The following is a 12,792-nucleotide window of genomic DNA, read 5'->3' as shown; positions in this document are numbered from 1 at the left end:
GTCGGTGTAAAAAAATTTTTTTCGGCCCGTTGATCTAAAAACTTATTTCAGTTGGTCGATCAAAAACATTTGTTTCGGTCGGTCTAAAAACTTTTTATGGTGAATGTTCCGTGCTCGTGGCCCACCCAGGCCCGCGTCGGGTGGTGTCGCTGCCCCCCGGGGGCCGCCGGGGGGCCAGAACATATCTGTGATCCGCTTGAGGAAGTGGGACACCCGAGGGTTCAGGATCAGGGAGAAGTCTGAGGGAATGCCGTCAGCGCCTCCCTGTGGCAGGAAGGGCTTCTGCAGGTCGGTTCGCTCCATGGCATGATGCCAGGGCCCTGAAATCACAAGAACTTGTGATTACTGACCTTTACTAGCAAATTTCAATAATCAAATGAACCAAATAGAACTTAAAGAATTCTCAGTGGTTCATATTCATCATGTGGAGACAAACGGCAGCTAGACCGACCGACCGATTTTATATGTATATATATTTATGTATATATATTCTACTGTCCACTCCAGCGTCGTAGCGGAATATGTAGCATGATAAACTGTGTTTGATCCGTCGTCTGTGCCATAAGGGATGAGTTCCAGAAGAAACTGACTCACAATATTTTGTTCTAACAGTTTGGGGTCTCTTTGTCCACGAAGAGGCGCTGTTCAACTAAAACACCAGTAGCAAACTGGCACCCGGGAGGACTCTTCTGCGCATGTCTGTTTTTTCCCCCTCAAACCAAAGATACATCAGTGGCTATGAGGTTGAGATCGTTCACTCGTAAGTACTTCCTGTTTCAACCACACCGCTCAAGTCTAAGGTTAAGAAAAGGGCGTATTTTTTTAAAACTTATTTTTATTTTATTTGTGTAGCACATGTTCAGTACGAGTACAAAAAGTGTGCGATAAAATGTTTATAAATTAATAGATAATCATATTTATAAACATTGATATTTGCGTTTTCGTAAACAAAGATCGGACGGAAACACGCGGAGAAACTCAATTTACAAATTTGACAAACCGGATATCCTGTTATTTGTATTGATAACATCATCAATCAAAATACATTTTAATCACCCTGTCATACACGTAACATTTTTTTTAGAATAACATTAAAGTTGCGATAGAAAAACTCAGTAACTCGTAACCCAAAGCAGTACGGAGCGTGAATCCGAAAGGACGACCCACTACGTCAAGTGGACGTGAATGATCTTGTACTAACTTCTCATCTTTGGTTAAACCTGCTGAAGTCCACTTGAGAAACGTGTTCCCGGATCCCGGTGGGCTCCGGTGCCGGAAACGACTCCAAGCTTTGTGCTCAAGTGTTTGCAGAAATCATTGAGTCAAACGCCAGTATGTCCGTTCTGAAAAAACTTCAAACATAACGCAAGTATCCCAAACTTTATGGTTGTGTTTTGGTTCTGACCTGCATACCGTAAAAAAAAAATTTAAAAAAAAGGAAGCGAAGAGTTTACGCGAGTTTGGACTTTGAAATGTTGTAATTGCGTAAAAAAAATCAGCTGATTTAAGAAGCAACAGCAAGTAGCTGCAGTTTAATATTTAAATACAGCATAGATTAGGGGGACATATCCAGGTAATCATTCTTAAAACCGCTACAGTTTAGATTATAAGGAAATATGAACTTTTTCAGACTTGGGCAGCAATTATTATTGTTTTTATTCTGATTCTGGTTATTAATTATTATTATTATTAGTAGTAGTAGTAGTAGTAGTAGTAGTATCATCCCAAGGCTGTCTACGGATGGCGCCATCATTAAAAGTATTTTCAGATTGAACGAACAGTGGGAGTTGATGTTATTCTCCATTCAGTGAATAATACTTATTAAAACAAATTATCATGGTGACACCTTAAACATGTATCACGACAAAGAAAGGGAATGGAAATAACAAGGCAATACAGATAGTCCTCAAATTAATGACATTCGACTGAGGATTTTCATGCAGGTTCTCATTTATCCGGGTGGTGGTTACTTAAACGCTGCTACATTAGGAGCTCCTGAGTGTTGATGCTTGTTTATCATCTCAACTTCATCATCTTGCATCACTTCCGCTTGATAAATGTTGGCCTGATGAACATTCTATCACTCTGTCATCCTGTTTCCTGATGAATCCAGCTGGTCGGGGGTTTGGCGGACGGAGGAAGGTCGTTGCTGAACAAACATGGCCTCCGGTTCTCTGGGCAGGAGACTGGTGGCCTGCCTGCTCAACGTCTCCGAGGCTCGCCGGAAGGACCTGGTGGAGACGGTGGCGAAGGCGGCTTTATACGAGCCTGAGGGCAAGTGTCACTCCGCCATCTGTCATGTGATGAAGGGCGGCGTGGTGTTCTAGAAATCCAGTCCTGATGGCACCACGGGTCTCCATCTCTGACCATACCCCCACCCCATGAAGATTCAACTCAAGCGGTTTTACATAATTAGGGATTATATTGGGTCCGCCTCTTTATCCCAATCCGCCCAATCCATAGGGATAAAATATGGTTTCTTTTCTGACCCATATTTTATCTCTACTCCAAGTTTTGTGGAAGAGACTTCAGGATTTTTTTAATCCTGCAGAAAAATATAACAAATATTAACAGATTAAAATATAACGTCTCTGGGAGGTGATGATCATTGATTTTTAAATACCCAGAAAAGAAACTATTTTGAATCAATGTGTTTTTCCCAACATCCTCTCCTTCCCATGATGCTCCTGGTCTGTAGGAGCTTTAGGGCGCCTCCGTTCTTTATCTTAACTATCTTTTAAACGTCATTTTAAGTCATTTCTAATTTAATTTTCTGCTTTTTCCCACTGCGTCAGGGGCGAGACGAGCAGCGACCGTGCTGAACATCTTCAACGACTGCGACTATAACCGTTCTGTCATCACCATCGTGGCCGGCGTCGACTCCATCAGTAAGTCCTTTCACCGCCTCTGTAAAATCCTTAAGAGTCTTCATAAATTTGCATAAAAACAAAAAATATTTTAGATTTCTATTTGTTTCCTTTACTGTAAATGGTTTCTGTCCTGTTCCAGGGGAGGCGGTTCTGTCTGCATGTGAGAAAGCCTGCAGCCTCATCGACATGCGTGATCACACGGGGGTTCACCCCTGCATGGGCGCCGTTGACCTCATACCCATCTACCCCCTGGGGGAGGACGTAGGAGTGGACGACTGCGCCAGAGAGGCTCGGGGTGAGAAGATGTTCATCAGCTGTCAGGAGAAGGTCGTGAGGGGGTTCATACCCTCAGCCGAAGATGGAGGGGGGGGCGTTTCGGCTCCACCCACCTACTGGAATACAGTAATCCCTCGCCTATTTACGCTTCAAGATGCACGGCTTCACTACATTGCAGATGTTTAGCTGTTAGTCACATGATACTTTACGCGCATTCTATTGGCTGACGACATCCGGAAGTGCGCTGCATTGAAACTCACGGAAAGCAGCGCACTTCCATGAAACACAAAATTGCTTTAAACAGTCTATCAAAGTGTGTGAAAAGGTAAAACAGAAGGCGGTTTAATATCAGTATGGGGCGGGTTCATGAACATTTAAATTACCGTAAAAAATACGACAGTTTGTTGCTATAACGTGGAATTTCGTTTTTCACGGGTGGTCCTGGAACGCATTAACAGTAACGAGGGATTACTGTATCATCAAACATTAAGTAAAACACAGTCAGTGACGTCAGCTCCATTTATTTATTAGTTGAGCTATGACACATTAAGAGGCATAACTATTGATCATCTTCCCAAAAAGTTTAGATTTTTAATTTATTACTAACAAAACGTGTGCAAATACATGAACCATCAATTTCATGAAAGCTTCAGATGTAACGTCTAAGATAAAAATATAAATGAAAATATATTTGTATCTTACACCGTTACAGTAAGTAAAATAAAAGTCCAAATTCACACCTAACCCAATCACCTCTTCTCAGGAAAACATCTTGACAATTTAACAGAATTTATAAGGAACCTTTTAGGTTATTCTATTAGTTAGCAAATAAACAAGCCATGATGTAGGCAGGTCCCTGGCAGATGTAATTACACAATGTAAAATAATCTGGTTTGACACCTCATTAATTTGGTTTGTGTAGAAATCGGCCTTCATCTCAGGCGGCGACTGATGAGCTCCTGCTGCGTCTTCAGGGACACGTCATGTGACTCCGTTAGCGTCCTGTTATTCTGATTAGCTTCAGTTTACCAGCTGGCGTAGCTCACGTGTCTCGCCGATAATAAGCGACATCCCAGCATGCCCTGCAATCTTTGTGCTGCATTTATGCGTGCATGTAACATGCGTCTGAATTACAGTAAACCCCCCACCCTCCCACTGGGTGTGTTTGGTTGTGTGTGTGATCAAACGTGGTTAACAGACATGTCTGTTCTTGTCGGGGGGGGGGGCAGCTGTAGCTCAGGGACTTACGGAGCGCATCCCAGGAACCAGCGCCTTCCTGTTCGGCTGGGCGGATGCTCCTCTTCATCGGGGGCTGGCGCAGAGGAGGAAGGAGATGGGCTGGTTCACCAAGACGCCGGACCTGCAGGCCATCAGGGCCGACGTGGGGCCCCCGCCACAGAAGCAGTTCGGCCTCACAGGTGAGTCAGAGATGGAAGAGTCCAATCTGTGGAGGCTCCAGGATTACTAGTAGATCACAGATGGGATTTTAAAGCAGTTCTGATTGGATGATCGTCTTTAGGTATTGGCTCCAGTCCGTACGTCATGAACTGTAACGTCACCATCGACACCCAGGACGTCGCTGTGGGACGCAGCATCGCCGCGGCCATCAGGGAGTCGACTCTGGGTGGCATACCTGGGGTGCAAGTCCTGGCGTTGCCACACGAGGGTGCTGTGGAAATCGCCTGTAACGTGGAAAGCGTGAAGGGGAGCCCACCTGGTCACATGACGGCAGGCGAGGCGTGGCCGACTTTTAGTATCAGCGGCCAGCTGTACTGTCACCCTCCAGCCTCTCTCATCACGGCCAGGGTTGCTGAGCTGGCAGGGAGGCAAGGAGTCGGCACAAAGGGCACGGCGTTGGTGGGGTTCACCCCCCAGGAGTGCCGGGCCGTGGCAGAGTTGGCGCTGAGTCAAGGGATCGCCGAGTTCTGGAAAGAACAGCGAAAGATCCGGATGTGAGAATAAAGACCTACCCACCTGGAGTGTGTATGACATCACTTTAACCACCTAATGTTTTGTTTAAGCCCCACCCCTTCCTGGTTTCACTTCAACATACCGTCAGTTCCGAGAGGTTCTTCATAAGATGAATTGTTCCTAAATGGTGATTTATTAAATTTGTATCTCTAATGTCCATTTGAGGTCATTTAAATGTTGTTACTACTCTAAATACTAAAGTTCTATTCCCTAAGACTGACCACAAACAATTACAGGACACCAAACAGCACATATTCAAAGCTGTTTAAGTTAAAGTTCTTGACGTTTCGTCTCTCATCCAACAGACTTCTTCAGAACTGAAGAAGTCTGTTGGATGAGAGACGAAATGTCTTCAAGAACTTGAACATCCAGTGGATTGACTTAAACAGCTTTGGATAGCTGAGAACCTACACACAGCACATAATAAATAAAATCCTGTAATACCATAATGTAGCTTTACTACATAAAGTGTGTGAAACCCATGGCAAAAATAATCCTTATTGGAATTACCGCGTCTATAAAATAATCCCTATTCTGTTGGAGACCCGCTGAGGCCTCTATTTGACCCCTGGTGGTCCGCAGACCAAACTTTGAACACCAATCAGCACCAATGCATTTCCATTCAGTTTTAACGAAACTGGTTACAAGTTTTGCATGACTTTATATTTGCGGGATCTTTACCATCTCTAAAACCAAATAAATTTGCTTTTTATGTACAGTAACACGTGAAAACACGTGAAAACCGGGAACATTTACTCATTCATGAATTGAATCATCCTCCATGGTGAAATTTATCCGTTCTCATGTTTGTCACTTCCTGTCTGCATCCAGCTGGTGTTTACTGCTGATCAGTCTTTTCCCATCGTTTCCCACCATCATCCTCTCCAAGCATGACTCCGTGGGAGACTCGCCATCTGTGTGTGAAGCTGCTATTTTTATCCCACCGCCTGAATCTTCCAGAAACATCCAGGGTTTTGGCTACATTTCCACAAACACGACAGTGGAACCGGTTTGAACCCACTGATGGTTTAAGTCGGTTTGACGCTCAGGATCAACCGTAGAAATGAAACGGAGATGAATTTGGCCAGAGGACAGGTCTGGAATTAACTGGGGCGAGATGATTCCACTCATTCCTTACATAAGGCCACGCACAATGCATTGAATAGCGACACATTCACGGTCTATGGAGGTATGGATTTGGCAGAAATATCCTGAGCTATATGGATGTGGAACAAAAGCAGAATGAGAGCATGAGATGAAGGGTTCCAGAGCCAGCAGAGCGCAAAGCTTTTAAATTCATCCAAACCTCATCCAGAATCAAACGCGCAATCCCGGAAGTACAATTCAGATTATATTCATTCCATTCAGGTGTTCATTCACATTAAATATGCATTAAACTGAGCACCAGGCCAACAAAACAGTTCTGGATCTACTACAAACATTCCGATTCATCTCAGCTACGCGTCAAGTAGCAGCTAGAAAGTTAATTCAATGAAATAAGATTTAAAACGGGTAAATCCGGATTTTTATTTAAAATGTTTTTTGAAAAATCCAGGATTCTTTTTTTTTCCTGCCTCTCTATTAAACTAAATTTAAATTAAACGCGCTCCGATCCCTCCTCGCGTCACTTTAACACTACCCGTGGACTCATTTCCACTTCATTATTATTTATTTGAAGTTACATAAGGTTTCCCCTTCTTTTTTTTTCTTTTTTTTGCTGGGGCTGTGCGGGTTTTATCACGCGTGTGCGTGGCTTCCTGCGTGAAGGTTCACCTCTTTGTGTGTGTCATCCAGCTGAGGCTCTTAGCCACACAATGCGCGCCGCCGCGCGTTTTACGCGTGCGCACACAACCCTCTCCATCCACACACACACACACACACACACACACACACACACACACACACACACACACACACACACACACACACACACACACACACATCCTTCCTCTCTTCCGCATCTCCACGCATTTACTCTATGGATGACACACATACGCGCACACACACGCAAAAAACGCACACACACTCCGCCTGCCAGGCTCGGGAGCATCAAGGCCCAATCTAGGTCACAGGATAAACCCAGAGGTATCCTGGTCCACACACACACACTTGAACATGTTGGGGGTTTTTTTTGGAGGGGGGGTATTAAATATATATGTCAGCTCCACTAGTTTTATTTTCAGACATTCATCCTCTCCTGAAGAAACAAACACATCATTTCGCATCCTCTCTTCCACACGACCTAATTAGTCATGCCCCCTCCCCCCTCTTTAATTGCCCTTCTGATCGTAACGAGCCCTTCATTTTCTCGATCAATTGCCCTATCGGGACGTTTCAACATCCATTCAGGAGCCGCTGACCACGTGACCCAAACAGGAGCGCTTTTCTTTACATCACTTTAGCATTCTATAAATATTACAAAGCGCCCCCCCTCCCACCTCCACAACTCCTTGCTCATTCCTCTGTACTCCCCCTCCCTTCCTCTTTCTACCCCCCCCCACACACACACACACGCTTCCTCCCACATCCTTTTCTCCTACTGTAGAGATGCGCGTCTCTTGTCTTCCGAGAAAAAAAGGGATTAAGTAGTGGGGGGAGGCGCATTTTTGAGCTGCAAAATTGCCCCCCCCCCTCCTCTCTTCCCTCTGACAGTCCTGCTGGGCTGTTAAATAAGCTGACAGTGATCTTGTCAAATCACACACAACCTCCTCCTCCCACCAATCGGGGATTAATCTCGTCTTCTGGTTCCATTCGGAAGACAAAAAAGAAGATTGGATCTCAAACCGGATCCGGATTGACGCCGCGGCCACCCCCCCACCCACCCCCCTCGAACCTATCAGTGTGGTGTTGTCAGCCTGCCACCTATGAAGTCAGCAGCCCCCAACCCCCACCCTCAACACATGTTCAACATCCTCTGGGCACGGAGCTGAGACACCGCTGAGAATGAGGGAGGAAGAGAGGGAGCGCAGCGACGTGGAAACACGGGCGACCATCAGAGGAGGACGGGGGTAGGGAGAGGGAGCGGTGAATGGGAGGAGGAGGAGGAGGAGGAGGAAGAGGAGGAGGCTTTCACTCGGTGATGCTTCGCGCAGACATTTGTTGTCTCGCTGCGAGCCGTCGTCGTGCGTGGATGTGACAAATCTGGTGGATTTGCGCCTCAGTGGAATTCATCGCGTCTGGATCCGAGCGGCGGCAGACGGAGGATGGCTGGATGTTAGGATCCACGCGGGCCGGCGTCTCCGTGGCGATCGTCCCCCGCTGATTCAGGATGTCTCCGGCGGTGCTGACCCAGATCTCGGGGTCCTGCCTGTGCGCATCGGTGTTTCTGTGAACGTGATGCGGACGCGGTGCGTCCTGCGCCCCGGTGGACACAGCGCGGCCCGCTGCCTCTGCTGACGTTTCCGTGGATACACACGTACACACACACTTAACAGGGTAAGGATGCTCCGACCTACACGCTGATGCATGGTGTGTGTGTGTGTGTGTGTGTGTGTGTGTGTGTGTGTGTGTGTGCACGTGCCTGCGTGTTGCATGTATTTCAAACCGCTACAGCTGTGGAAATCTTTTCCTCTTCATTGACACGCAGATGGAGAAGCGTTTCCTTCCAGGCTTCCGTAGCGAGCATTCGTGGTCCGTGCAGATCGGCTCCATGTATAATGCATGACCTCAGAGATACCAGAGCAACAAGTAACCCCCCCTTTCACCCCCCCACCCCACCCACGTTAGAGCCAGGGAAAGTAGGCTAGGATGGCACAGACAGAAAACCTGAATAAAATATTAATCCGGCGTTTGTCCCTGAAAGCGTTTCAGGGTTGTGCTTTGAACGGAAACGGAGGAAAAAGTTTCCTTTACTCTGAAGCTGAAACATGAAAAGAGTCAGAACAGCTGAGCTCGGGTCAGTTTTAGCTCACGTGACCTCATGTTAGGTCACGCCAGAGGTCAAAAGGTCAGCAGGTCAGGTAGGTGTGAAGGTGACCCCGCTTCGCTGGAGAGACGCCTTCTATTTCATCAGGTCGGATCAAAACTTCGCACAAACTCTCAAAGTCGATCAAACCGGGCTTGAACATCGGTAGTGGTTGCCATGGTACATGCGATATCTATTGCTTCGTCTGTCCACTCCTGGAAGAGGGGTCCCTCCTCTGCAGTCTTCCTGAGGTTTCTCCCATCCATTTTTTCCCCTGTTAGAAGGGTTTTGGGGGGAGTTGTTCCTTATCCGATGTGAGGGTCGTACTGCTCGCAGTGCACAAAGGTCAGAGGGATATCGTCCATGTGCAGATTGTAAAGCCCTTTGAGACATTGTGAATCTGGGCTATATAAAAATAAACTTGAAACTTAAACATGGTAACTAGAATTCACATTCTTAATTATTGATGCCTTTATTTGCTGATGAAGCATGTCAGCTTCATCAGCAAATAAAGGTCTTTATGCGCAAAAATGAAACGGGGGTTTTCTGCTGGGGTGTTTTTAGATTAATGGAACTCGCCCGGCACATCTTTCTCCTCATCCTCTTCTTTCTCCTCATCCTCTTCTTTCTCCTCATCTTCTTCTTCCACCCCCTCCTCTTCCTCCTCTTCAGCAGGCCGGGGTCATTCAGGGTGAATCACCTCCTTCAAAAGGAGGAGACCAGCGTGACCTGAACTCATCGTACCGAGGCGTTCACAGACCTTTGTCTGCTGCCTCCACTGGAGCAGATAGGCTAATGCTATCGATGCCGGCCAAAAGGTGTTAGCGTTAGCCTGGACGTTAAAGGAAGAACTGGGCAGTTTGCTATCAGGTTAGCGGCTTGTGGTTTCAAACGTAAAACATCTAACTGCTGCGCTGTGGTTTGTGTCTAGATGCTAACGCTACCAGTTGGCGCTGGGTGTGTTGGGTACAATGGGTTCATACTGTACACACTGTGTTGGCCGTGAATGGATGGATGACTCTGATTGACCCGTCACACTAAAATAATGAGCTGAAGGAGGCTGAACGGTCAGCAGAGCTGCAGAGCTGGACGATAATGATGTGTTTGTGTGTTTTCTTTCATTTTGTGCTTCCATTGGTGCAGATTTAGATGCTCTGGTGGTCAATATAGTGTTTTTGAGGGCCTTCTGAAAATAAATTTTGAATCATTTATAAAAATCTTATAATTTTGTTGCACAAAACCAAAAGAAAACATCAGCAATAACACCAGTAAACCCATAAAGCGATCTCCAGCGTGTGTTCAAGTCTAACGGGTGGAGCTGGGAAAGAGCAAGTCCTTCTCAGCTGAATCATTCCCTGAATAAATAAAAGATGTAATAAAAACCAATCAGTAATAAATAGCTCTCTATCAAAGGATGAACTTGACTGTTCCATAAAAATTTTTTTTGCTGCAGACACACATGAGAGGCTGAGAACGACAGAATGGAAACAGCATCATTGTGAACCTTTGCAACTTCAAGGGCGCATAAAAAATAGCTTGTGCTAAAAATATCTCAACCAGGGACTATTTACGGAGTGAAGGCAGTGAGGGATGCATAAAATCTCCATGTTTTCCACATAAATTGATGCTCTGGTTGGTCTTACTTTAGAGGCATTTTAGTATTTTTGAGGGAAAATCTCTATAAATTGAAATCTTTGACACAAAAAAAGTCCAGTGTCTACAGACTTTAAAGAAAACCATCAAATCACTGATTGGACAGACAGCCTACCTGTCTGCCTCCCTAAACCATCACCTACCCATTTGCTCATCTTTCTTCAGCAAGTGCATATAAAGCTAAAGCTGCTAGCATGCTAGTCACAGCTACAACATTGTCTGATGTAAACTGCTAACTTAACAGCTACTCTTGTTTTCTTTCACCTAAAGGAGGCTAGAAGGATTTGGATGAAAAATGGAGTCACTGTTCTAACAAAGGTTTCAGGGGTGTGCCACAGGGAGAGGGTTCAGAGATCAATTATCCAAAATCAATTATGACCAATGACGTCACCCAGGACTGGAATTAAAATTGACAGCAAAAAAAGTGCTTTTATTTTGTAGTATATACTTATATTCTGTATTCTTTCTTTTAAATAAAAATCCTAATCAGTTATGACTTATTTTAGCAACTCATTAGCTTTTATTATCCTGCTCTATCAAAGCTGTACATACTGTAACAGTTATGACTTTCAAATGAAATTAATGAGCATTGCGTATAACATATATAACAGCAGAGCATTATAGCTGTAAAAGTACCCACAGGGCTTCTTTTCAGCTCCTTTCCCAGATGACTCATCTCCCTCTTTGCCTCTTTACGGTACAGTTACAAGACTGGCTCGCCAGGATATCAGCAGGATGTGATTTGGGGCAAGAAGTATGCATTCATTAAATACCCAGGGGGCGAAATCTCATGCAGCCCCTGTCCTAATTCATTCCAACATACATGCCAGAGGCTGAATTGCTGCCTTGATTATACCAATTTACCCCCTCACCCACCCAAAAGGAAGACGTGTAATTACACTATTTACACTGGGGTGTGTTCCTGCCTCAGAGGTCGACCAGTCAACACTTGACAGCTTTGTTTTCCTGCTGTACCGGAGTCATTATGATTGAGACGTGCAGTAAATAACAACCTGCGACGGTGACGCAGAGCCCTTAGCCCCGCCCACAGGACCGGAAGAATAACGCTGACTGGATGAAATCATCTGATGGAAAGTCCGTGACCACCAATTATATCGCGATAATATTTTAGCTTGAAGACGTAGTACAAATAATTTAATTTGTTTCAACTGTAGAAAATTAAATTAAATAAAGCAATAACGCACATTTTTAAAATGTTTTCCGTAAATGCATTACAAGTTATCCCTCCCCCAAGGCTTATTAGGAATAAAAAAACACACACACACACCCCTCCCTATCTATCAAACTAAGAATAATAAAATGCGAATTTAAAATTACTTTGACAGCAGCAATACAAAATCAACAAAATGTGTTCGAGTCAGGAAAGGATAAAATAAATGTCAGAATAACAACAAGGATGCGGAACATAAAATCATGCAAAACAGGAAGACCAGTCGTACCTAGGAAGTACCTAACAAATCACCGCTTTCATACATTTTCACAGATACTTTTGTGATGTTTTAAAAGCGTACTTTTTGCGTTTACGGAGTCTAAAACTTCTACTTTTACGGCGAGGAATCAAGTAATGTGATAACTATCATGTAAACATCCACAGAGCTCCATACCTTGAACCTTGAACCTTGGTGGCGGTGACAATATAATGTGGGTTATGGCGTATAAATCGAATGTAAACTAATTAATTAATGATGAAATAAACAGTACTTATCTCATAAACGTGGTTAGATCAGCATCCGTCTTGTTATGATCCATAACATAACACCTGAAGCAAATGTTTACTGATCATCATCTTCTTCTGTGGAATCAGTGAAGAGTTGACATCTGTTGGTGTTTCAGTACCGCCACCTAGTGGTGAACACCTCACTGCAGCTATCCCGTTTGGTTCTTTGTATGTGATGATGGCGCAAATAAAGAACTATTTACTTTCAGAATTGATAACGACCTGCATTTATAAAAAAAATTAAAGACTGATGACATGTTGAGTCTTGGTTTCACAATTTGAGAATTTGTTTCTAATATTACAGGTCATATTGCCCCAATTTAGTTTGATCTTTTGCTAATAAAATTGTCTTTAAATATTTTGTAAAACTGCTTTTGATA

At 44.5% G+C, this 12,792-nt stretch overlaps 2 protein-coding genes across 7 annotated transcripts in view; both read left to right on the top strand.

The window, feature by feature from the left end:
• Positions 1-618: 618 nt before the first annotated feature.
• On the top strand, positions 619-7,551 carry ftcdnl1 (formiminotransferase cyclodeaminase N-terminal like 1). 2 transcript variants are annotated; one of them, XM_068329750.1, is made up of 6 exons: positions 619-760; positions 2,114-2,274; positions 2,796-2,888; positions 3,010-3,165; positions 4,376-4,564; positions 4,666-7,551. In XM_068329750.1, the coding sequence occupies exons 2-6, from the start codon at positions 2,160-2,162 to the stop codon at positions 5,100-5,102; spliced, it is 990 nt and encodes a 329-aa protein (XP_068185851.1). In that variant the 5' UTR covers positions 619-760; positions 2,114-2,159; the 3' UTR covers positions 5,103-7,551. The 2 variants fall into 2 exon arrangements, with proteins under 2 accessions (XP_068185851.1, XP_068185850.1); XM_068329749.1 differs by lacking the exon at positions 619-760 and adding an exon at positions 1,205-1,365 and having other exon boundaries at positions 4,666-7,550.
• Positions 7,552-7,954: 403 nt separating this feature from the next.
• LOC137604934 (nck-associated protein 5-like) overlaps positions 7,955-12,792 on the top strand; it is a 39,505-nt gene continuing 34,667 nt past the window's right edge. For all 5 annotated transcript variants that reach the window (XM_068329188.1, XM_068329187.1, XM_068329185.1 and 2 more), the window contains exon 1: positions 7,955-8,552. The gene's annotated coding sequence lies outside the window, so the exon portion shown is untranslated. The remainder of the gene's footprint in view (positions 8,553-12,792) is intronic.

This window comes from Antennarius striatus, chromosome 12 (genome assembly GCF_040054535.1).
Source record: "Antennarius striatus isolate MH-2024 chromosome 12, ASM4005453v1, whole genome shotgun sequence".
Classification (NCBI taxonomy): Eukaryota; Metazoa; Chordata; class Actinopteri; order Lophiiformes; family Antennariidae; genus Antennarius; species Antennarius striatus.
This window is presented reverse-complemented; position numbering and strand designations above follow the sequence as displayed.

Coding starts and splice junctions, on each gene's coding strand:
- ftcdnl1 (XM_068329750.1), top strand. CDS start 2,160: ATGGCCTCCGGTTCTCTGGGCAGGAGACTGGTGGCCTGCCTGCTCAAC. Junction 3,166..4,375: donor CTGCGCCAGAGAGGCTCGGG/GTGAGAAGATGT, acceptor GGGGGGGGGCAG/CTGTAGCTCAGGGACTTACG. Junction 4,565..4,665: donor GAAGCAGTTCGGCCTCACAG/GTGAGTCAGAGA, acceptor GATCGTCTTTAG/GTATTGGCTCCAGTCCGTAC.